The 27,119-nt window shown below is 37.8% G+C and overlaps 1 protein-coding gene across 3 annotated transcripts in view; it reads right to left on the bottom strand.

Annotated features, from left to right (window-relative positions):
* The window catches only part of FAM184A (family with sequence similarity 184, member A), a 223,162-nt gene that overhangs the window by 65,112 nt on the left and 130,931 nt on the right, over positions 1-27,119 (bottom strand). For all 3 annotated transcript variants that reach the window (XM_006878993.1, XM_006878994.1, XM_006878995.1), the window contains 3 exons: positions 20,429-20,590; positions 14,347-14,468; positions 13,766-13,916 (listed from right to left, as the gene is read on the bottom strand). In XM_006878993.1, coding sequence (XP_006879055.1) covers positions 13,766-13,916; positions 14,347-14,468; positions 20,429-20,590 — 435 coding nt within the window. The remainder of the gene's footprint in view (positions 1-13,765; positions 13,917-14,346; positions 14,469-20,428; positions 20,591-27,119) is intronic.

Below are 27,119 nucleotides of genomic sequence, written 5' to 3'. Positions count from 1 at the left end.
GTAGAAAAGGAGAAAGACTTTGACAAGATGGAATGACATATTAGCTTTAACAATGAGCTCAAGCACAGTTACAAACTTAATGATGCCACAAACTAGAGCAGGGCTTCATTCTGTCTTAGGGTTCAGAGGAATCGAAGGACTCAACAGCACCTTAATAATCACAGCATGCTCTCAGGGGTTAACTCATTGCCCTAAACTTTTGGACAACAGAACAAGGTTTTATACATTTTTGCAAACACATTCCTGCATAAATACTGAAATCCACAAAATTAGAATCTCTTAAGAGGGCCTAAGGGCTCAGGAGTGAGCTCCAATCTCCAGAATTTTACTTCATTGATCTATTATCCTTTCTATAGGTTACCACCGATGGCCTTCCCAAGACTTAGGATGAGAAAAGATTTTAGGTTTTTCTCACTCATTGGAATCCACCTGAATCTATTAATTTTAAAAGTAGTGCTATTAATGTAAAAAGATAAAAACGTAAGAAAATTGTATGTAATAGCTGATGGAAATATTGTGCTTTTAAAAAATTTTTTACTTCTTTTCTTCTATAATTTTCTTCCTTTTCTTTTTGTGTACCATCAAATTGGATCTGACTGGTACAGGAGGAGACTGCTCCTCGTTCTCCAGCAGAGCATCTGGTGGATTCAAACCATGCAACTTAATGATTGTAGCACAGTTTTTCCACTACGCCACCAGACCTCCCTCTTTTTCTTTCTTTATAATCAGAAATATACTCTCTAAACACAAGTCCATCCTAAAAAAAAAGGTTTAACTATTTAAAGCTGAGAAACTGTATCAGTAGGATAAATACTGAGCTTTAATGCCAAATTTATCCAAATTCTTTATGGTCTAGTCTAGACCACTGGATTCTGTAAAAATGAGAGCCACAAATGTGAACATGTGTAATTTTGTACTTGATAACTACATCAAAAAAGTAAAAATACAACAACAACAACAAAAGGAATGCAGCAAAACAGCAACAATAAAACTTGGTCTAGCAATAATCATATTTAATGTGACTGGCTTAAATGCACCAATGAAAACTGCACTGAAACGGATGAAGCAAAGAACTATTTAAAAGGAATATACGATTAGACATTATCTGTATGGTAACAGTCCAAAATAAGAGGTGGACTGGGGAAGGGGGAGGAGGGAGGAAATGGTGCAACTATATATAATTTTTTTTAAGTGAACTGGGCAGGGAGGAGGTAGGAAGGACAATGTGCAACAATAAATGAATGAAAATCCAACTGTAAACTTTCATTAAAATCACAATAAAAAAGTGAGGGAATAGGAAAGCAGAATGGACTCCCCCCCAAAAAATAAAACCCATCAATACACTGCCTACAAAAGACATTCCCAAGAAATGAGGAGAAAGATAAACTAAAAATCAAAAGGTAGAAAAAATACACTAAGCAAACAGCATACATTAGAAAGCAACGTCTGGGTGAAACCACCATAAGAGGTAAGGAAAGATACTATAGAATCATTAAAGGCACAAAAGCACAGGAAGAAAAAAATGTTAGTTAATACCTTTGTACCAAATGATGTACTTGTGAAGTAGATAAATGTTAATAAACTTAAAGAAAAAATGAAATAGACATCACAAAAATAGTAGGGAGACCACAACATACCATTCTCACAAAAAAACAAAAGAAATTCAGCAAAGACACAGAAAAATAAATTACACAATTAGCCAAATTAAGCTCACAGACGTATTCAGGGTGCTTCACTGAAGAAAAATTCAATTTACTTAAGTGCTATCTTCTCCAAAAATGATCATATATTAGGACACAAAGGAAACCTCAACAAATTAAAAAAAAACAAAACCCAAACAAACAAAAAAATCCACCAAAAACAAGCCAAACATTATCTCAGACCAAAATGCCTAAAACCAGGCATTAGCAAGAGGATAAATGAATCAAGAATACCCACATGGAAGCTAAGTAACACCTTGCTTGAGCAATACTGGGCTATGTTGTTGTTGTTATGTACCATTGAGTCACTTGTGACTCACAACAACCCTATGTCCAAGAGCCCTAAACCCTGCTCTATTCGGTGCCAACCTTATTGTCTCTGACACACCTCTCTCCTTTACCCCAGTCACTGAATCAATCCTTCTCTTCAAGGGCTTTCCTCTCCTGCGCTGTCCCTCTATCCTCCCAGAATTCTCAAAATGTTCGAAAATAAAAATACAAAATATCAAAACCTCTGGGAAACGGCAAAAGCCAGTGGCATAGTTTCTAGCAATAAGCAAACACATTAAAAAAAGAATTAATAAAATAAGCTATTTAACATCTCCAGCCATCAGAAAAGAACAACACGGTATTTCTACAGCCTCTAGAAGAATGGAAATTACAATGACTATAATCAACGGAAGAGAAAACAAAACCAACTGAAACAATCAAGAAGACCAAAAGCTGGTTCTTCAAAAAGAGTCAATAAAATAGGAAAACACCAATGAATTTAACAAAAGACACACCTCGAATAAGAAATTAAAGAGATGACATCAAAACAGAACAAGCTGAAATTAAAATGAAAATACCAATACTATGAAAAGCTATACTCTGATAAATTTGAAAACCTAGCAGAAATGAACAAATTTCTAGAAATACACTCTCCTGCCCAAACTGACACCAAGAGAAGTAGAACACTTGAACAGTTCCATCACAAAAGAAGAAACTGAGCAGGGTTTTGGTCTTTTTGGGTTTGCTTTTTTTTAAAGGGGCCCCAGAGGGCTCCAAGGGTGAGTTCTATCAAACTTTTCAGAGATAAACGATACTAATTTTACTTATTTTATAAATATATTTTAAAAGAACACTCTCAGAGTCATCTATGAAACAAGCATGACCCTAATATCAAAACTAGGCAAAGACATCATAAAAACAGACCAGTATCTCACATGAATACAAAAAAAAAACTCTGACCAATATTATATAACAATGTATCAAAATGAGCGTGTAAATTATCAAACAATATCACTAATATCACACACTAGTAAACTGCTGAAGATTATACAGAAAAGACGTAACAGTACACTGACAGAGAACTACCAGAAATACAAGCTGGGTTTAGAAGAGGTCGCAGCGCTAGGGACATTAATGCCAATGTCAGATGGATCTTGGCAGAAAGCAGTACCAGAAGAACGTCTATCTGCGTTTCATTGACTATGCAAAGGCATCTGACTGTGTGGATCACAATAAATTGTGGCTAGCTTTGAGGAAAATGGGAATCTCTGAACACTTGATCATGCTTATACGAAACTTATACTTGGACTAAGAAATAGTCCTCAGAACAGAGCCAGGAAACACTGCATGGTTCAAAATCAGGAAAGGAGTGTGTCAGGGATGCATCCTGTCTCCATACCTTTTCAATCTATGCAGAACAGATCATTCTGGAAGCAGGACTTTATGAGAAAGGGTGTGGCATCAAGATTGGAGGAAGACTCATTAACAACCTACGATATGCAGATGACACAACCTTGCTTGCTGAAACTGAAGACCTGAAGTACTTGCTGCAAAAGGTAAAGGACTGTAGTTTTCAATATGGATAGAGATTCAACATCAAGAAGATAAAGATTCTCACCAATGGGCCAATAGGTAGCGCCATAACAGATGAAGAAGAGACTGAAGTTGTTAGCAATTACAGCTTGCTTGGATCCACATACAACTCTCTTAATACCAGCACTCAGGAAAGCAAAAGATGAATTCCACTGGGAAAATCTGTTGTCATGGACCTCTCCAGAGTGCCAGAAAGCAACAAAGGTGTGCCTAATCCAGTCCATGGTCTTCGCAATTATTTGGTATGCTTCCGAGAGCTGGACAATGACTAAGGATAATAGAAGAAGAATCAATGCCTTTGAGTTGTGATGCTGGAGAAGAGTCTTGAACATACCATGGACTGCCAAGAAAACAAATAGGTCTGTCTTGGAAAGGGTGAAACCAAGTCTCTCCTTGAAGGCTAGGATTTTGAAGCTCCACCTCACTTACTTTGGGCAAGTGACCGGGAGAGTTGGTCCTTGGAGAAGGGCATCATGATTGGAAGGGTGGAGGGACAGTGCAGGAGAGGAAGACAATGGGTGAGATGGACTGATACAGTAACTAGGGCAATGGGGGGTTGTTGTGTCAGAATGAGAATGACTGGCTCAGAACAGGGAAGGTACAGAGTTGCTGTACAAAGGGTCACTATACATCGTAGACGTCTCAATGGCATGTAACAATAACATACTATGACAGGTTTGGAAGCAGGAGTGGCATCCACTTCCTAAATAACATGCCTCTGTAAACTCTATGAACTTTGATAAATGTTGATGGTTGTAGAGAAGCTTCAGATATTTTGTTCATAGGGTCGCTATGAGTCATGCTTGAAAAGACAACAACAACACTAAAAAAAAAAAAGGATTCATCTTGAAAAAGTGGGATTCATTAACAGGCACTGTATAAGGAGCAGTTGGAATAGGAGGTGGCCAGGTCTGACTTCTTAACCACTCCATGAAGAGAAATTGTTCCCATTAATAATGTTCACAGTACCAAACAAACAGCTACATGATCAGACATTCCAGACCACATGCTCCTTCATCTATTCCTACAAATCATTGGGTTCAATGTTCACTGCAATTTGACTCAGATATTATTTACAATAATTTTAGGAATAGGCTGGGGAGTGAGAGAGGCAAAGAATATCACACAGTGCAAGTTCAGGTTTACTCCAGCAATCCCAACCAGATTAATAGCAAGACACAATTCCTCAGTCAGTTCAGAGAACTTCTGAGTAAACAAGTGAAAGTCTAGATTTCAGTTCAACAGTCCAAATACAAGAAACATCTGCTTTACTCAGCAAACTTTTGCTGTTCAGTAAACTTTATCTCAGAGCAGTTAGTTACAAGTCAGTTTTTCCTTCAATCATCCAGCAAGCAAAAGGCGTAACTATGATTCCATCTCCAGGGTGACTCTAGTTAAACCTTGTCACAGTCTCCTCCAGCAGTGTCACAGTTTCTTCACTATCATCATTCCTCACAGTTTAGAAAGTACTCTCTTATATTGGTCTCACAGCTGTTGATGATTTGCAAGACCATGTGTCCACAGTTAAAGTAGCTGGACACAATGTTCCAACAGGGGCCTATGTAATGGCTAGAAAAACCAATTTTCAAGGTTTCTCACACCACAGGCATACAAATATAGTTCAACATAAGAAAAACATTTTATGTAATTCACCACAATAATAAAGAAGACTCCCATGATTTTATCTATTGATGTAGAAAAGGCCCTTGAAAAAAATCCAACACCCTTCCTGATTAAAACTCTGAACAAAACAGGAATAGAACAAAATTTCCTCAACCTAGTGAAAAGTACATAAACAAAACCAAGAACCAAAAATATTCTCAATGATACAAGACTAAAGCAATTCCTCCTATGAACAGGGACCAGGTAAGGATGCCCACTATCACCACTCCTATTCAATACTGTATTGGAAGTTCTTAAAAGGGTAGTAAGACAAGAGAAAAAAATAAGAGGTATCCAAACAGGTAAAGAGGTGGCACAACTATTGCTGTATGCAGACAACATAATAGTCTACACAGAAAACTCCAAAGAATAATTAAAAAAATCATTAGACTTAATATATCTATTCAGTAAAGTTCAGGATAAAAGATCAATAGATACAAGTCAGTTGGATTTCTCTTCAGCAATAAAGAAAGCATTGAAAAGGAAAGTAGAAAAGCACTACCATTTATGACTAGAAGAAATATTTAGGAATAATCTAAAGACAGAAAAGACCTTTGCAAGGAAAACTACCAAACGCTGCTGTGAGAAACATTGATACCTACTTAAATGGAAATTATTCCCTATGCATGGATAGAAAGATGGAACACTGTGAAAATGACACTTCTACCAACAGTAATTTACAGGTTTAATGCAATCTCAATATACATACCAAACTCATTTTTTAAGGAGACAGCTAAGACAATTTCCACTTTGTTTTGGATAAGAAAGAGAGCCCAAAATAAGCAAGCTCTTCTGAAAAATAAAAATGGAGGGAAGCATGGTATTCCCTGATTTCAAAAACTAACCAAAAACCAACATGATATGGATACAATAACAGTCAAAAGGACCACTGGAATAAAATAGAAAACTCAAAAATCAACTACTCAGAGTCAATAGGTATTTGGCAAGGAAACAAAAGCCATTAAATGAGGAGACAACAACTCTTTAACAAACAATTCTGGCAAAATTGGCTATCTAACTGCAGAACACTGAACTAGGATCTACATCTCACACCATAGATAACCCTACATCTCACACCGTGGATAAAAACCAACTCAACATAGGTCACAGACCTAGAAATAAAACCAAAAGAGACCAAACAGGAACAAATTTTGAAGCCCTAATCTGTGGTACAAATAAGTTTGCAAACACAGCCAAAATTGCACAATGAGGAGAGGATAAAATAAAAAATGAGATCTTCTTAAAATCAAATCCTTGTGTGTATCAAAAACTTGTTACACAGGGTGAAAAGAAAGCCCACAGACTAGGGGAAAATGTTTGGCAATGACATTTCAAGACAATGACATTGCAATTAAAGTTTACTGAATACAACTGGACCTTGACAAGAAAAAGCCTGACAACCCAATTACAAAATGGGCAAAAGATATAATCAGTAGCAATCAGAGAGACGCAAATCAAAACAACAATGAAATATTATCTCACCCCGACAGCAGTAGGAAAATACAGCAATCCCTATAAAAGGCAGTTTGGTGTTTTCTCAAAAAGGTGAACACAGAAATCCCCTATGACCCAGCTACTCTACTGCTAGGAACCTAAGCCACGAAAATCAGAGCTGAGACTCTAATGGAAATATGTACACCTATGGTCATCACAATGTTATTCACAATAGCAAGAAAACAGAAACAGCCCAAATGTCCATTAACAAATTGATACAGAAACTGTGGTATAGTCATACACTAGAATACTGTACAAAACTAACGAGTAACAAAGTAGGATTATCTAGAGGGCATTATATAGCTTGGTATAGCTCAGTCACAAAAGGACAACAAGTGCATAAGACAGCTACTGTGAAAATAGGAGGGTAGCTGAGAGGTGAGAGTAGAAGTGATGAGAACAGAAACAGAATGTAAAGAAAATGAACACTACACACTAAAAGGACCAGGATAAGGGAGGATCAACCTGGGAAGAACTGAGATATGGAAAAAGAGCCATGGTAATGAACATATAGGAACAAGATATGTATAACTATTAAAAAGGGAAAATCGAGAAGGGCTGAGGAGAAAGGGAAAGGAAATCACTGCAAGAGAAAAGACAGCAGGTGGATATGGATGAGGGTGCAATGAGGATTTGATAAGACAAGGTGAAAAAAGTAATAGATTAAAAACTAATTATCTAGAACTCAATGTATAGAAATGATTGCATAAAACAAAATGCATATGAAGTAAATAATGTATGTTGTTAAGGTGTACCATAGAGTCAGAACCAGCCCACAGTAGACCCTCTAATGGGTTTTCTGAGGCAGTTAATAGTATGGGAGGAGACTGCACATCCTTCTCCTGTAGAGCAGTTGGTGGCCTTGAACTATGCCTTGGGTTTGTAGTGCAGCTTCCTGCCACTAGGCCACTAGTGCTCCCTAGAAACAATGTACATGATTATAGAAAAGTGAATTGCTTGTATAAAATACAACGTAAATGAAAGAAACATGAAGGAATGTATGCAAACCAATAGACTTCAAAATTATGAATTAATTTTAAATGGTAAAAAAGTAAAAGGAAAAAGATAAAATTATTTTTAATCATGTAATTAGTCTACTATATCCAAAGATTTTCATTTCAACATATAATTCATACAAAAAAATACCAGTGAAGTAGTTTACATTCTTTTTTAACATTCTCTGAATCAAATGTATATTTTACCCTCTAGAGGCGGATTGATTCAGTGACAGGGGTAATCGCGATGGGTGTGTCAGAAGCAATGCAACTGGCACAGGATAGAGCAGGGTTTAGGGCTGTTGTACATAGGGTCACTATGAGTCGCAAGTTACCCGATGGCACATAACAACAACAACAACATATCCATTTGAGTGAGTCTGAATGACCTGTTTCTAAAGCTTAGTAGCATAATACTCCGACTAAAGAAATAATCACATTGGATCCCAAATAAAATATACTATGAAATAACTAAAATAAAGGATATAATGAAATTTAGAATAAAAACTAGTCAATAATATCATGGAGGACTCTAACAAAAAATCACTTTTCTAGAGAGTGAGCTAAAGAATAAAATTCTTTTTTCTTGAAAAGATCTTAAATCTACATACAAACCAGTCTATTAAAAAAAAAAAAAGTAACCTTGGACTAAAATATAACGAATGGACAGAAAAACAACATAATTAAACATTTTAAGAAAACCAAAACACAAGAAATTGACTTTTAGTCAATTCAGAGTACAAAAAGAAAATAAACATTTTTAAACATTTGGTGACATTTTAAAAACTTCTATGTCATAAAATTAGCAGAGAACTGCCAGAAGTCCAGGCTGGGTTTAGAAGGGGTCATGGTACTAGGGATATTGTAGCTGATATTAGACAGATCTTAGCTGAAAGTAGAGAATACCAGAGGAATGTTTATCTGTGTTTCATTGACTATGCAATGACTCTGTGGATCATAACAAACTGTGGCTGATTCGGAGAAGAATGGGAATCTCAAAACACTTGATCGTTCTAATGTGAAACCTATACTTGGACCAGGAGGCAGTCGTCAGAACAGAGCAAGGGAACACTGCATGATTCAAAATTGGGAAGGGCGTATGCCAAGGATGCATCCTATCTCCATATCTTTTCAACCTGTATGCAGAACAGATTATCCGGGAGGAGAAATGTGGGGTCAAGATTGGTGAACGATTTATCAACAATCTGCGTTATGCAGATGACACAACCCTGCTTGCTGAAACTGAGGAGGACCAGAAGTGCTTGCTGCAGAGGGTCAAGGACTGCAGCCTACAATATGGATTGAGGCTCAATGTCAAGAAGACAAGGATGCTCACCCCTGGACCAACCGGCAGCATCAGGATGGATGGTGAAGAGATTGAGATTGTTTACAGTTTTCGTTTGCTTGGCTCCACAGTCAGCACTCTTGGCACCAGTAGCCAGGAAATTAAAAGGCACATTGCCATGGGAAAGTCTGCTATTAGGGACTTCTCCAAAGTACAGAAGAGCAATGGTATCTCTCCAGAGACTAAAGTGTGTCTGATATAGGCCATGGTCTTCGCAATCACTTGTTATGCATCAGAGGGTTGGACAATGACCAAGGAGGATAGAAGGAGAATTGATGCCTTTGAGCTGTGGTGCTGGAGAAGAGTATTGAGGGTACCATGGTCTGCTAGGAAAACAAACAGATTCAACCTGGAAAGGGTTAAACCAGGTGGCTCCCTGGAGGCAAGGATTCTGAGGCTCCATCTAACATACTTTGGACATGTTTGGACATGTCCTTGGATAAGGACATCATGCTTGGGAGGGTGGAGGGACAGCGCAGGAGAGGAAGGCCCTCTATGAGGTGGGTTGATTCAGTGACTGGGATAATCGGGTTGGGAGTGTCAGAGATAGTGCAATTGGCACAGGACAGAGCAGAGTTTAGGGCTGTTGTACATAGGTTTGCTACGAGCCACAAGAGACTCGACGGCACATAATATCAACAACAACTATGTCAGAGGAAGTTAAAATTCTGTGCTTTGCTCTGCATATATTTAAACAAAGAGGTTCTCTGAGCGTGTCTCTGAAAATAGCTCTTCCTCTTTTATTTAGAAAGTTAGTTTAAATAAAATGTAACTGAGAATTTAAACTCAAATGGAAGATAAGTTATTTAATTTCTTCTTTTCTTTATGCAAGAGAAATGCAAGAAAGCTAGGCACAGAAATAGTTATGTTCTCAGAAACAGCTAAAATATGTCAGAAATGTAGATTCTCTGTTACTTTTCATAATACATCTTCAAGCAAAGTCCTTAAAAACCAAAACTTAAATTCATTGCTAGGGTATCAGTTTCAACTCAAAGCAACCCTTCACAAGATTTCAGAGGCTGTCAAGTCAGGAGATAAGGAGAGGCACTACTTTGGGCAAGGCCACTGTCAGGGACCTTTCCAAAATACAGAAGACCAAAGATGTCAGTTCAAAGACTAAGGTGCACCTGGACTCAGGCAAATGGTCTTTTTAATCAATTGCTATGTATCTGAAAGCTGGACAATGAATAAAGACAACAGAAGAAAAAACGATGACTTTGAGTTGTGGTGTTGAAGGAGAGTACTGAATATGCCATGGACTGCCAAAAGAACAAACAAGTATGTCTTGGAAAAGGTACTCCTTGGGGGCAAAGATGAAGAGGTTGTATCTAACATCCTCTGGTTCTATTGCTAGTAGAGGTTACTCCTTGGAGAGGGACACCATGTTTGGAAATGTGGAGGGTCAGTAAAAGACCTCCAATTAGATGGATGAACACAGTAACTACAGCACTGAGCTCGAGTCTATCAGAGATGGTGAGGATGGCACAAGATAGGTCAAGATTCAGATCTGAGTTCAAAGGATCACTATGAGTCATTCTCAACTTGAAGGCATATCACAACAAACTATAACAGAAGGAGACTGACAATCTTTCTCCTTCTGAGTTGCTGGTTGATAAGAGGCAGTTTCAACTCTATTCACCAGACTTCTTTACTATCACCAAGCCCAAGCAAGGTAAGCCTGTTTTCCTAAAGCCTTAAGGTGTCCTGGCACTGCCAGAGATAAAGGCAATGATCAAGAATAAAAGCAGTGAGTAGAGTATAATAGCTGGAGAGGTTATAGTTGTGTGCAGAGATTATGAACAGCAGCAGGTTCAGGCAAGTAGAAAGTGGTAGAACAACCTTCAGAACTTAGACTCCCAAGAACTCATGCAAAAGACACAAAAGAAAAAAGATCCAGAGGGCCAAAAAGGAAGTATTTTGTCCAGAACAAAGGTTCATTTTTTTAAAAAAAGATCGTTAGTTTTACCATCCAGCTGTCCGTTTGCTGTATTGTGGTTGCTTGAGTATTGTTATGAGGTGGGTAGTTACGCTATCAGTATTTCAAATAATAGGGTCGACAAGTTTCAGGGAGGTGTCAAACTAAAATATAGTAGAAAGGAAGACCCAATGATCTCCTTCCAATAACAACCCTATGAAGCACAGAATATTATCGAAGACTTTGACCCACTTACTTTGGATGTATCATCAGAAGACACTGATAATTAGAGAAGGACATCACATTTGGTAAGGTGGAGGGCTAGTGAAGGGAATGGAAATACTCAATGAGACAGACTGACAATATGATCAAAACAATGGACTCAAACATACTAATGATCATGAAGATGTTGCAGAATGTGGCAATGCTACATTATGTTATACACGAGCCTACCATGAGGTGGGGCTGACTGGACAGCAATTAACAACAGCAGCAAAGTTCTCATATTTATGTCTTGTCTTATGTCTGGAAAGAATTAAGCTCTGAAAAGATAATACTTTCACTTTTATAAGGAATCTTTTTGTTTAGTCATTCTTCACTATAATCCTGGAAATATTCTCACAATATCAAGGTATCACAAAGGTAGTTGTACTTTTGGTGTCAAGTGATTCTTAGTGATCATGACATCTATGTTTAACATAAAATCCCTGGGTGGTATACTTGGTTGCTAACCCAAAGGTTGAGATTTCAAGTCTACCCAAGGCAACGCAGCAAAAGGTCTGGCAACCTACTTCAGGGAAAAAACCGTTAAAAACCTCAATGAGCACAGATGCCATACAAATAAATTAACCTGCTAACAACTAGTAAAAAAAGTTGCCTCTGTAAGGCTGACAGTGGAACTAACATGAAATAAAGCTCTCCATGATGTCCCGAGCCAAAGCATGTAAAGAGCAAAGCATTATGTCTTCTCAGGGATACATTTTGTATACTGGACATGAGAGAAACGAGGATGAAATATAACAGCTTAATATGAGAGTTAAAGAAAAAAAGTAATGAACTCTCTTTACAATGCCAAACCCAGTCAGAAAGTTCCATACTTTCTACATACAAAGCAAGCAGATCTTTCACTGATACTTTTTAATTTTTTTATCATATACTTGAGATTTGATTCTTAGGATAATTCTTAAATGTTTAACATTTAGCTAAGTTAAATCTTCTTGGGTACAGACCATGACACAAGATCAGGTAGTAAAACACCACTGTGGCAATGGATGACCAGGGTGTCAGGATGATAAGGGTGGTGCAGGATAGGAGAGGTTTCAGATCTGCTGTTCATAGGGTCACTATGAGTTGTATTCAAGTCAGTGGTATTTACCAATATCAACTGTAGAGTGAAATCTGTGTCCTGGCCTCCTACATAAGGATGTAAAATAAGGATACAGAAGGTATCTAATTAGCAAATTAACATGGTCCAACAAAGGAGTAGTTGTTCGCTTGTTTTTATTTTTAATCTGAATTTCCAACGTTTCAAATTTATCTATAAAATTGTTCCTGCCTACTGTAATGGAAACACTGTCAACTCACAGTGACCCTCAGGGCCAAAGCAGAGTTGCCCCAGAGGGCTTGCAAGGCAAATTTTATGGGAACAGGATACCTCATCTTTCTCTCATGGAGAACTGGAGGGTTTGAACTGCCAATCTATAAATTAGTAATCCAATGCCCTACCAAAGGCTTCTTAATTTGTCTCTCTTCTGTATAGTATTAGAAATTATAATGGAAATTCATCATGATCACAAATAGAAAGCTAATAGTGGATTTCCAGTACTAAATTACAGGGCTGGTCCCTGCTCAAGTGCTGCCCTAGCCTGTCAACTGGTGACACATACAGTCAGTCCTATTTAATTACTAGCTTTGCAGGAGACTGTAAAGAATTCATAAATTTAGAAATTGTGTAAATGAGTGAAAATGTGCAAAATCTTTAATTATTGTTATAAATGATCTGGAAATAAGGAGAATGGCATCAGAAAACAGACTTGAGAACATCACCACCTTTCATTTATGTTACAGTCTTTCCAGGGGGCTTTAGATGTTTTTAAACATTCAATTTGAAACGAACAATTGATCTATTGGCAAGAGAAGAATAAACTGCTCACTTGGGTAAATGGTTTAAGGCAGTCATTTACATTCATTATGTTACCTTCAATTGCACAAATAACATCTAATAACTTGAAAAATTTATTTTGTGCTCAAAAAAGTTAAGTTTCCTCTTTAAAACCTCTAGCAGCATCAGTTAAAATATAAAACTAATAATCTAAATTCTTCTCAGCATTTAGGATTGCATATTTAGTACAATTACTTGTTTTTGTGTTGTTATGTGCTGTCAAGTAGCTTGCGACTCACTGCGACTCTATGTACAACAGCTCTAAACTCTGTTCTGTACTGTGCCAATCTCATTGTCTCTGACACACTCATCCCAATTGCCCCACAGTCACCGAATCAATCCACCTCCTAGAAGGCCTTCCCCTCGTGCGCCTGCCCTCCACCCTCCCAAGCATGATGTCCTTCTCCAAGGACCAGTCTCTCCTTAAAACATGACCAAAGTATGTCAGACGACGCCTCAGAATCTTAGCATATTATTTTATGAGTTTATGATTCTGTCCCTGATATTTTTAAGTTATCCTATTAAAAAAAACCAAAATACAATAAAGTAATGCACAGTACTATAGAATATTTTCCTAGCTAGAGACTGTCCAGAAAAGTGAACTTTCATATTGAACAAACTATGAATTACCTGGTTTAAAAGATCTTCTACTTTCTTCTGCCATGAATCTCTGGCTGCGTTTTTTTCTCTCTCTTTTAATTGTAAAAGTTGAGACATTGCTGATTTCTTATCTTCTTCATGTTGAAGTCTTAACTCTTCACGAAGCTTAGAGCACTCTTGTCTTAAAACAATAAAAACTTTGTAAAGAAAAACTATTTCTCTTAGTAAAGCAGTCTGCAGGTTTTATAAGTGCTGGTATAATCTTTCCCTAAATTCAGCTAGATAGAGTGAGAATAGATTATTTTACAGTTAAGGATAGTGAGATAAGCTGATAACTTACCTAAGAAATTGATCTATTGATAGCAAAGCAGGTACCAGAGAAAACAAGTTTTAAGCTAGTTTAGTACCTTGCTTATGTTATATGAAAAGAAATGGAATAATTTTTAAAAAGTACATTTGTATTTAAGCAGAAAGAAAAAAGAAGCAATTTTTATTAATCTAGTAAAAAAGTTTAAAATGTTGCTACTGTCATAATGCATGTAACAATAAAAATTACTTTTGCACATTTATCTTGATAAGGCTACATTACAAGTAGAAAAGAGTGTATGTACCTAAGGTTTTCAGTCCATTTTACTTCTAAGTCATGGGCCATTCTGTCCACTCTGAGTTTCTCTTCCTCTTTCATAGCAGCCAGCATTTCTTCATGCTGCTGCCGTTCGTGTTCTAGCTCACCCTGAAGAACAGAAAGTTTTCAGTAATGATTAGTTTTCAAAAAGCAAAGTCAGGCAAATTCAGACAGATAGCAGAGAAGTAGTTATTTGGAGCTAACGATTGGCCAACAGTGAGTTTCTGTTTTTAGTGACCAAAAGTTTTGGAAATAGAAGTGATGGTTAAACAACACTGTGAATTCACTTAATGGCACTAAAGTGTACAAGGGAAATTATTAAAATGACAAATTTTATGTTCTATATATTATTTTAAAAAGGCAAAATCACTGATGTTGTTGTTGTTAGTTGTTATGTGCCGTCGAGTCGCCTGCGACTCATAGCGACCCTATGCACAACAGCCCTAAACTCCGCTCTGTCCTGTGTCAATCGCACCGTCTCTGACACTCCCATCCCAATTATTCCAGTCACTGAATCAATCCACCTCATAGAGGGCCTTCCTCTCCTGCGCTGTCCCTCCACCCTCCCAAGCATGATGTCCCTTTCCAAGGACCGGTCTCTCCTCACAACATGTCAAACTATGTACAAAATCACTGATAGGCATTTAAAATAAATAAAGTGCCTGAACTTTAATTTTTAAATAAAGCCTGGTAATTGATAGTGCTATTGATCATTTAAGATTTTCCTAACAATAAAATTTATAGAGGCGTAAATTTGGTGACCTAATTGTTGTAAGTTACACTTGTAAATGAAAGCTTATTGGAATACATGATTGGAATGCATCAGCTGCTCTGTGAGAGAATGATTAGTACCTTCTTCTCCTAAATATTTACAGCCTCAGAAGTCCAATATTGTTAATATGATTCCGAATTTAACATCAGTAGATGTGTGTGTGTGGGGGGGGTATTAGCAATATTCTTTAATTATTTTTTCAATTTTATACTGGTTTATTTACAAAATTGCAATACTGTTTTTCACACTGGATCTTTCCCATTTCCTTCACCCCATCCCCACCCCAACAAAGAACGAGACCCTATGATTAACATCACCACCCCTGGCCCATTCTCACCCTTCTTCTTCCACCCTCCCCCCGACTTGGATCCTCATACTTATTCTACAACAATGGTTTTACACAGTGTTTGTCATCATAGGACTGAGCTGGTTCACTCAGCATAATGCTCTCCAGTGCCACCCAAATTAGGTAATAATTTACAAAATTACTGCCCCTGCATGCTGTATAGTATTCCATTGTGTGAATGTACCATAATTTCTAAACCTATTCAAGTGTGGTTTGACATCTGGGCTGTTTCCATGTTCTTTTAACAATATTTAAAAAATTATTTCTCCATACTATATTTTATTATAGTTTACAACTTTTATAAATTATCTTAAATAGCTTAAAAACAATAAATCATCTTACTTAAACCTTCTACATCATGAGTTTCCAGTAACATATCAAACAAATATAAATAATATACATGTGTTTTATGGCATAAAGTCCCATATATGTTTTTATAAATAAAAATGTTATTTTAGTACCTATAAAAATATATTTTATATTTATGCACCCCATATACACATAATTCTAAATTTATATTGTGTTGTTCTGTGTCATCAAGTCCCCTTATAGGAGAGCTCTGTTGGCCCAGTATAAGGAACTGCCTTATGAACCCAAAGGCAACCCAACTTGATGGCACCTACCTCTCTCTCTCACTATGTGCCCATATAAACACACACCGCACAGACAGATATGTTATTCAAATTCATATTCAAAAGTGTGTTATTAAAAATATGAGTTGCTGTGTTTCGGTGTTAAGATTTTCTACTGCTTGTGGAAAGCATTATAGCTGCACTGCAGTGAGAAGATTAAAATAATTATCAGGCATTAAGTCTACTGATTATGTATCATTTAACTTCAAAGTAGCAATCCATGTGTATACTATTATGATAATGTCATATGATATTTATGAAATAAATCCCTGTAGATTAGCATAAATCAAGTGGTTCCCAGCACCTGGGGCTGGAGGTGCCCTATTTGGACAGTACTGGCAGCCATGGATGCAGGCCAGCAGCATAGCTGTTCTAACAATAGAAGGCAGAAGAGGAACAGGTCTAGCCTCCATCCTCCTGTTATAACAGCCATTCCTTCCAGACTATTCAGTTTCTAACAGCCTGTAGTGAGGCATTTGTACAGTACACCCAGAAGTAAGCCAATATTAAAACTATGCACCTGGTTTTTAAAAACCAGGTGCATAGTTTTTTGTCATCTTACCTGTTTGTTTCAGTTTCTCTGCTTTTAGGAAACATTCTATCCACTAAGGGCAGCACTAAATGTAGTATAACTAGTTTATTACAGAAAAAGTATTTATCTTAATGAATGCACGGCACTTTATGAGACACCCTAGTAGAGGAAAGTAATAAAAGGAAAATACACCCTAGTAGAGGAAAGTAATAAAAGGAAAATACTTGCTCTTAAAAACCTTACACAAAGTTGTGACAAACCATGATTCAGCCATATTGTCTGAATTAAAACTGTCCAGCACAACAAAAAATAAATTCTTGGTTATTACTTAGTATTTTTTAAAAGATAAATAAAATTTTTATCTTTTTTAAAAAATTTTTTTATTGTATTATTTTTACATGTACCGTCAAATCAGATCTGACTGGTACAGGAGGAGATTGCCCCCTCCTTCTCCAGCAGAGCATCTGGTTGATTTGAACCGCGTACTTCTGGGATTGCAGTGCAGCGTCTTGCCACTAGGCCACCCAAACTCCCTTAAAATTTTTATCTTATACTGGTTTACTTTGTATACACTTTTTCACACCTGATCTTTCCCATTTCCTTTACCCACCTCTCCCTCCACCCATCAAGTTGTGTAACCTATGATTAACCCCTCCAAACTCCTATCACCTGCCCATTCTTACCCTTCTGGCCTCCCCTCCCCAACCTGGATCCTCAACACACATTCTACAATAATGGCCAATTACAGTATTTGTCCTGATGGGACTGAGTTAACGTAGCATTATGCTCTCCAATTCCTCCCAAGGTAGGTAGTGATTTATAAAATCATTGCTCCTGCATGCTGTGTAGTATTCCATTGTGTGAATGTACCATAATTTCTCAATTCATTCTACTGTTGTTGGACATCTGGGATGTTTCCAGTTCTTGCACTGGTGAATAACGTTGCTACAAACACTGGTGTACAAGTTTCCATTTGTGCCACAATTCTCATTTTCTTGGGGTATATGCCAAGTTTCACTTAACATATACATCTCAGGTGACTCAATGGCACAAAACAACAATAACATACTGTGACATATTTGGAAGCAGGAGTGACATTCACTTCCTAAATAACATGGCTCTGGAAACTCTATGAACTTTAATAAATGTTGATGGCTGTAGAGGGGCTTCAGGCCTTTTCTGTTCATGGGGTTGCTCTGAGTAGCCCTTGACTCAAAGGCAAACAAGAACAACATTAGTATATCAACAGTGTAAATAATGAGAAAAGGAGGAATAAAACAGACTCTATCATTGTAATTTTCAGTGCCAAGACTAGGCAGGTTGAGGAAAAAACAACCTTTGTGCAAGTTCCTGAAGGCTGGAACTGGGAATACAGCAAGGTCAGTGACACAGGTAGACATTAATAGCATCATGTAAGTAGCATGCACTCAATGAGCAGGCATTAGAAATTTTTTAATTGCTTTAAAATGTTTTACACTATTTCTCCTATTGAAATATAAATATTCATCATTTCCTTGGGTGCTTGAAAGAGGAGAAAATTCTGTTGAAGATTATCCAAAAATGACTGGAACAGTACATTAACAGAGAGCTATCAGAGATACAGCTGGAGTTAGAAGCGGCTGTTGGAGTAGAGACATTATCACCAATGTCAGATGGATCTTGGCTGAAAGCAAAGAGTCCCAGGGTACACAGTACGTCTATCTGTGCTTCACTGACTATGCAAAGGCATTTGACTGTGTGATCACAACAAATTGTGGCTAACTTTGGTTCAAAATTAGGAAAGGAGTGTGTCAGGGATGTGTCCTGTCTCCACACCTTTTCAATATGTGAGTTAAACAGATCATCCGTGAAGCTTAGCTTTATGAGTGTGGCATTAGGGTTGGAGGAAGACTCATCAACAATCTGCGTTATGCTGATGACACAACCATGCTTGATAAAACTGAGGAGGACCTGAAGTGTTTGCTTCAGAAGGTCAAGGACTGTAGGCTTCAGTATGGATTGAGGCTTAATATCAAGAAAACAAAAATTCTCACCACTGGGACAAAACTGACAGCATCATTGATGGATTGAGAAGAGATTGAGATTGTTAACAATTTCAGCTTGCTTGGCTCTACAATCAACAGTCTTGGCAACCGCAGTCAGGAAAGCAAAAGATTAATTGTACTGGGAATGTCTGCTGTCAGGTATCTCTCCAAAGTGCTAAAGAGCAATGATAGCACTCAAGAGACTAAGGTGTGCCTGATACAGCCTATGGTCTTTACAATTACTTGCTATGCAGCAGAGAGCTGGACAATCACTAAGCCAGAAGAACTGATGTCTTTGAGTTATGGATAGCCACGACAACAAATAGGTCTTGTAGAAGGTGAAACCATGTTTCTCCTTGGAGGCAACGATTTAGAAGCTCTGTCTCACATACTTTGGACATGTGGCCAGGAGGGACCAGTCCTTAGAGAAAGATTCCATGCTTGGAAGGGAGAAGGGACAATGCAGAAGAGGAAGACCTTGGATGAAATGGACTGACTTGGTAACTAGGGCAATGGGATTAGGGGTGTTGTAGTCTATGAGACTAGCTCAGGGCAGGCTTCAGAGCTATTATATATAGGGTCGCTATGAGTCGCAGGTGACTTGATGGCACATAACAACAACAAAAACAACACCGTTTTGTCATACAGTTCAGCTTCAAATCCCAGAATGTCAACACTGAGTTTATAATCAATATATTTAGCATCATATAATCTGAGTATTATCAAGTTGTATTATTTTAGCTTCAAATTCCAACCTATTCCTAGCTATTAATAATTCCATGACAGTCACAAAAGAAAGGTAAACGAAAAAGATTTATGGAGGGTAAAAGAATTAGCTTGTCACAGAATTAAAAATTATAATTAATATTCAATGTACACAGGCCATAATTATATAGAATTATATATGTACTTTACACAGGTACATTCACTATGAGTACTCTAAATTTTATGTACTTCAAATGTGAACAATTCTAAATTAAAAAATAAAAGTTGAAATATTATTCATAAAGGACAGTACTGAGTGCTTTCTACTTGCCTAATACTGTTCTTATCACATTTAATTATAACTATAGTCATATGAAATAATTGTTGTTGTTGTTGTTGTTATGTGCCGTCAAGTCGCCTGCGACTCATAACGACCCTATGTACAACAGTCCTAAACTCCGCTCTGTCCTGTGCCAATCGCACTGTCTCTGACACTCCCATCCCAATTACCCCAATCACTGAATCAATACACCTCATAGAGGGCCATTATTTAACCCATCAACACATTTTATAGGTAAGCAAACAGCATTTTAGAAAGGCAAAGTGATTTGCACAACGCAATAGACTAAGTTATAGATTCAGAAATCACATCAACACAACCTGACTTCAGAGTCCACACTCTAAACCATGCTCTGGAGGTAAAATTAAGAACCAGATTTCTCAACTTCTGTTTCTCTGCCTGGGTCTCCCATCTCTTAATTTAAGAACCAGATATCTCAAATTCTATTGTTTCTCATTTCTTCAGTTTTACAGATTTACCCCTCTACTAGCTATATGACTGTTTAAATTTGTTCTTTTTCACAAAAACAGAGGGGAGAAGTAAGGTCTTTCTGAAGTTTACAGACCAAAGAATCACTTGATGTTTGAGTGTTCAAGTATTGATGGTAAAAGAATTATGCACAATATTATATACAATGTAATGTTGACAAGAAGCTTTAAGGAAAAGTTATATTTTCCTTTTAATGCTATTTACATGAAAGTAGGATTATACAATTACCTCAGCATTTAACAAGGCATCTTTTGTATCCTTCAGCCTGCCTTTTGTCAGGTTAAGTTCATCTTGAAGCCTTTCCTGGGAGTCCTGAAGACTGGCAATGAGTCCTTCAGCAGAACCAAGACCTTGTTCACTTTGCCTTACCAGGTCTTGCAGACGGCAAACCTGCAAGGAGATAACATGCTTTTAACAGAGCACTCTGTAATAAAGTAGCAAAATACTCATATTCTTGGTTCTTTTTCTTCAGTTAAATTTTCTTTAACGTATTAAAATTAAAATCTGCAATACATATGTAAAATGCACTCAAATAATGACAGCTACAATCCGTTGCTTTTTGAAAAGTTTGTGGTGGTTTTTTTCTTTGTGTTTTTTTTAATCAAACTCTTTTTCAAGATAACCTTGTAAAGATATGGCCATACTTCCATTTGTTGGTTTAATAAAGAAAATTCCTGATTCTACCACAATAATCAAATCCATATAAAAGAAACGGAAATAAGATGAAGATTATATTAAAGATAGAAAATATATTTTTAAATAATGTATTTTAAAAATTAGTCACTTATATTTGAATCCAGTGCTCTATTTATAAAGGTGATCAGTATAGAGAAATATTGATAATTGAATTACAAAAGTAAGTTATGAGCTGTTTTTACACAAAATAAAATGAAATTGAATTTATACATTGTTGAAATTAGAAAATAAACAATAACCTGTTAAGTAGTTTCCAACTTAAATGAGAAATAAAATCCATAAATTAAATAGGTCAAATTACCTAAGAAAATACTAGGAAATAAAAAAAATCTTTAAACAGCCAAATACATGGAAATTGTACAAAAACGAACACTGTTTATTGAAAAGTAACACCTGAGTATTTCTCATTGTAAATACAGATGCTACAAAGAGATCTATGAAAATTCTCCAACTTCTTTCTCAGCTCTCTTCCCAAGTGAACAATCTTCTTGCTTATTTCTATGTATATTCAATTTTGGAGGAGAAAGTATTTATCTTTATAGTCTTTAAAGGGATTTCACATGTTGCTTAAAACAGGCTATTCATTAGGAAAGGATATCAGGCCTGGAAGAGTGAAGGGTCAGCAAAAGAGAGGAAAACCCCCATAAAGATAGATTCAGATGGCATCATCAGTAATGGGCTCAAGTGTATCAGAGATGGTGAGGATTTCTCAGAGAGGATGGGATTTAGATCTGTTGTTCATAGGGTCACTATGAGTTGCACTCAACTTGCCAGCACCTAACAACAACAACAATCTCAAAAATGAGCTGGAGGATTTTCATTATTGTCTGCACTCTGAGATCTTTTGTATGACATGGAAATTAATTGCTTCTTCGATGTCTGTTAGGTTGAGTCATTAACTCCTCTGGATCTGGTGCCTCCTCAAACACATGATAAATTTTAAGCATTTTGGCATACTCGGGCATAACATGTACTTAAAATGTGGTATGTGTGGTGTTTTTAATTTTCTATTCAGAGATCTGTTCTTCACTGTGAGTCGTACTCAACTCGATGTCACCTAGCAATATTGACATCACTATATTCATCTCCTCTTTCTCTATTCCTGTAGTATTAGCATAAAAATGGCCAGGGTTTTTCCCTTTTTTTCTTTAGCCATTAATTAGCTGTCTCTGGTCTCCGGCTGCCTTAACTGCAGACATATGGTCTTGTAAATCTGCATGGTCTTGCAAATCAGCATCAGCTGTAGGACTAAGATTAAGAGAAAGAATTCTTCCCATAGTGAGCAGCAAGAGTTGAGGAAAGCAAGGCTTGTGGTGGCTAGACCCTGGTGAGAGCGAGAGCCTCCTAGTGGACAGAATGTGGCACTGCTGTGAAGAAATAGTGGCAAGGTATGACCTGAGGCTGCTTGTATTTGTGCTGGCCACTGTTAAAGGTTTGGTTGTTCCTGCTGATTGCTTGAAGGAGAAGCTCACTTATAACTGCTCTGAGGCAAATCTTGCTGGACGATTTGGATTTGACTGCTGAACTGAAACCAGAGCCTAAATTTATTGAGGGCATATACCTTGGAACAGTTAGGCTAAAATATGGACTTGTATTGTGAGATATTCTTTGTTTCCTCCATTCAATTCCCTAATAAACCCCATCACTGGTACCACAACGTGAGTCTGTGAGTCAATAATGAATAAATGAAACCTCTTGCTGCTGCTCGGGTATGGTGGTACCATGGGGCTGGGCTACAGGCTCTTTATCTGCTTTGTGCTCTGGGGCAGTGAGGGGCTGTTATTCTTACTCCCTCCGTACTTTTCAGAGAGACGTTCATGGCCTTATATCCCATGTCCTGTTTTCTCTTTATACAATTCCATACTGTTTACATATGTTTTCTCTACTTTTAGTTTGCCATTTTTCTCTACTTTGCATGTCATTAATGTACTGGCAAAGGAATAAATGTAAGCAAATTAACTATATGTTGTTGTTTGTTGTTATGTGCCGTCGAGTCGCCTGCGACTCATAGCGACCCTATGTACAACAGCCCTAAACTCCGCTCTGTCCTGTGCCAAACGTACTGTCTCGGACACTCCCATCCCAATTATCCCAATCACTGAACCAATCTACCTCATAGAGGGCCTTCCTCTCCTGTGCTGTCCCTCCACCTTCCCAAGCATGATGTCCCTCTCTAAGGACCGGTCTCTCCTCACAACATGTCCAAAGTATGTTAGATGGAGCCTCAGAATCCTTGCCTCCAAGGAGCCACCCGGTTTAACCCTTTCCAGGACAAATCTGTTTGTTTTCCTAGCAGTCCATGGTATTCTCAATACTCTTCTCCAGCACCACAGCTCAAAGGCATCAATTCTCCTTCTATCCTCCTTGGTCATTGTCCAACTCTCTGATGCATAACAGGTGATTGCGAAGACCATGGCCTGTATCAGACGCACCTTAGTCTCCAAATATATAACACAATGCATACTGAATCTGTAGAAAATTTCTGAGTCTGTTACTGTAAAATAGGAGTAGTTGTACCTACTTCATTTATTGTCTCTGAAAAAATCAAAGGGTCAGCTATGAATTGGTTTTGACCTGGCAGCAATGAATATACACAACATGTTAGTGTTAGGTGCCACTGAGTTGAGTACGACTCATAGCCACGCTATGAACAAAAGCTCTGAACCCTGTTCTACTCTGTGCCATCCTCACACTTCATGACACACAAGATCCCATTGAGCAGTCACTGCATCAATACACCTGGTCGAGAGTCTTCCTCTCCTTGGCCGACCCTTCACCTTTCCTAACATCATGTCCCTCTCTAAGGAACAGCCCCTCTAAGCAACATGCCCAAAGTATTGCTTAAACAAGCGAAGTCTCATTAGTCTTGCTTCCAAAGAGCATTTCGGCTGCACCCTCTCCAAGACATATTTTTTGTTCTTTTGGCCTTCCATGTGATGTTGGAGAAGAGCACTGAACATCCCAACTCAAAGGCATCAATTCTTCTTCTGTCATCCATATTCACTGTCCAACCCTCAGATGCACAGCAAGTGAACAGAAAGACTATGGCCTGAATCGGATGCACCTTAGTCCTCAAAATGGTTAACATTACTCCTCAATAATTTGAAGAGGTTTTTAACTGCAGATTTCCCCCAGTGTATTCTATTTCCTCATTTCATGACTGCTGATATTAATGGTGTTAATTGTGGATCCAAGCAAGATGAAGTTATTGAGAGTTTCAATATCCTCTCCATCATTCACGATATTACCTATCAATTCAGTGATAAGAATCTTTGTTTTCTTGATATTGAGATGCAATCTATACTAAAACCTGCATTCTTCGATCTTTTGAAACAAGTGCTTAAAGTCCTCCTCACTTTCAGCAAGCATGATCACGAGATCTGCATAATGCAGGTTATTGTTGGATCTCCCTCCAATCCCAGTACCACATTTCTCCATGGAGGCCAGCTTCTTGAATAACTTGCTTGGCATACTAATTAAATAGATATGGAGAGAATACAACTCTCACCCACTCCCTTCTTAATTTTAAACCAGGCGGAGTTCCCCTGTTTTGCTCTCACAACAGCCTCCTGGTCCATGTATAGTTTTCACTTGAGCACAATTAGGTGCTCATGCTTCACTTAATGCTTAATCTTGGGTTTGGTAGAACTCCAAGGTTAAGACAGACTAGGAATCAGGACTGACACCTACATCTTTAATAATGTTGTTGTTGTTGTTATGTGCCGTCGAGTCGCCTGCGACTCATAGAGACCCTATGTACAACAGCCCTAAACTCCTCTCTAGTCTTTGAAAACCGTATGAACACTGGAGGAGTAAGGAGAGTTATGGTAGTGTAATGGTGGAGCCCAGATTGGAAGTCAGCTGAAATGAGAAAAAACAATAACAAACATTATTTAATAATTGAAACATGGAATGCACATAGCTTGAATTTTGGAAAACTGGAAATTGTTAAAATTTAAATGGAACGCATGAACATTGACATATTAGGCATTAGTAGGGCAAGATGGAACAGCTTTGGCCACTCTGAATCAGATAACCATATAGTATACTATGCTGGAAACGAAAAACAGAATAAGAATGATGCTGCATTCATAGTAAAAAAGTCAATTTCAAGTTCTATCCTGGAATACAATGTTGTAACTGATAGGAAGAACCGGTAACAAGACTATTATTCAAAGATATATGCCTACATCTGAAGTCAAATTGTAAGAAATTGATATTTTTTTAGCAAATATTGCAGTCCAAAATTGACCAAACATCTAATCAAGATGCATTAATGATACCTGATGACTGGAATGAAAAAGTGGGAAACAGTGAAGATGGTAGTTGGAAAATAAGGGCTTGGTGACAGAAATTAGTCTAGACATAGAATAAATGACTTTTGTATTTACAATGATTAATTCATTGAAAATATCTTTTTTTTTTTTTTAAAAAAAGACAGAAATGGTGACTTTACACATGGATCTGACCTGATGGGCTGCACAGGAATTAGACTGACTACTTTGTGGAAGAAAAATCTGAAGAATCTAAATTCTGGCAGTCAAAACTAGGCCAGGGGCAGACTGGGGTCATACCATCAATTACTCATGAGCAAGTTCAAACTGAGGCCCCCAAAAAATTAAAATAAGTCCACGGGAACCAAGATATGATCTTGAATCAGTTCCTTCTGAATTTCAACATCATCTTAGGAAAAGGTTTGAAGCACTGAACACCAACGCTTGAAGACCAGATGAGTTGTGGGATGATATCAAGGACATCACTCATGAAGAAAACAAAAGGTCATTACAAAAGCAGAGAAAGAAAAAAAATCGAAATGGGTATCAGAAGAGACTCTAAAAACGGCACTGGAGTGTTGAGAAGCCAAAACAGAAGGAAAATATGCAAAAATAAAAGACTGAACATAACATTTCATAGGCAGCTTGGGAGGACAAAGCTAAGTATTATAATAGTTTGTGCAGAGAGCTAGAATTGGAGAATAAAAGGGGAAAAACTCGCTCTGCTGAGAGAACTGAAAAACAAATTTAAGCCTTGAGTCACAATAATGAAAGATGCTATGGGCAATATATATGCATTTTGTTGTTGCTGTTACATGCTGTCAAGTCATCTGCGATCCATAGTGACCCCGATGTACAGCAGCTCTGTACCCTGCCCTGCCGTGAAACAGTCTCACTGATTCCAACACATCAACCCCCATTGACCAAGTCACTGTATCAATCATCTCATCCAGGTTCTTTCTCTCCTGCACCATCCCTCCACCCTTCTCAACATGATGTCCTTCTCCAAGTATCAGTCCCTCCCTGGCCACGAGGCCAAAGTATGTGAGACTGAGCTTCAAAGTCCTCGTCTCCAAGAAGACACTTAGTTTCACCCACTCCAAAACAGACCTGTTTTCTCAGCTGTCCATGATATGTTTAAGACTCTTCTCCAGCACCACAACTCGAAGGCATTAAATTCTTCGGTCATCCTTAGTCATTGCCCCTCTCACTGATGCATAGCAAGTAACTATGAAGATCAGGCCTGGATTAGGTGCACCTTAGTCTCTAGACTGACATCATTGCATTTTGCTACTCTGAAGAGGTCCCTGACTGCAGATTTTCCCAATGCAATTCGACTTCTGATTCCTGATTGCTGGTGCCAACACTGTTGATTGTGGGGCCGAGCAAGCTATAACTGTTAAAAACCTCAATCTCTTCTCTCCATCATGGTGCTGCCAAATGGCCCAGTAGAGAGAATCTCAGTCTTCTCGATGTAAAGCTTCAATCCATACCTTCTGCAGCAAGCACTTCAGGTCCTCTTCAGTTTCAGCAAGCAAGGCTGTGTCATCTGCATAATGTAGGTTGTTGATGAATCTTCTTCCAATTATCATGTCACAGTCCTCCTCCTAAAGCCTAGTTCCTCTAATGATCTATTCTGCATACAGACTGAAAAAGTGTGGAGACAGGATACAGCCCTGATGCACAGCTTTCCTGATTTTCAACTATGCAGTGTTTCCTTGCCCTGTTTTAATGACAGCCTCCTGGTCCTTGCATAGGTTTCACATGAGCACAATCAAGTGTTCTGGGATTCCCATTTTCTCAAAGTTAACCACAATTTGTGGTGATCCACATAGCCAATTGCTTTTTTTTTTATTAATTTAGTTTATTTTTCATTTCAACGAACATCTACAGAGATTTTGGAATTCCATTCATTCATTGTTGCACCCTTCTCCCCGCACAACCCCCCC

Source organism: Elephantulus edwardii, unplaced genomic scaffold (genome assembly GCF_000299155.1).
Source record: "Elephantulus edwardii isolate Elephantulus edwardi_28Jun2011 unplaced genomic scaffold, EleEdw1.0 scaffold00002, whole genome shotgun sequence".
NCBI classification, from domain to species: Eukaryota; Metazoa; Chordata; class Mammalia; order Macroscelidea; family Macroscelididae; genus Elephantulus; species Elephantulus edwardii.
The sequence above is the reverse complement of the archived record's forward strand: the minus strand, read 5'-3'. Positions and strand labels throughout refer to the sequence as shown.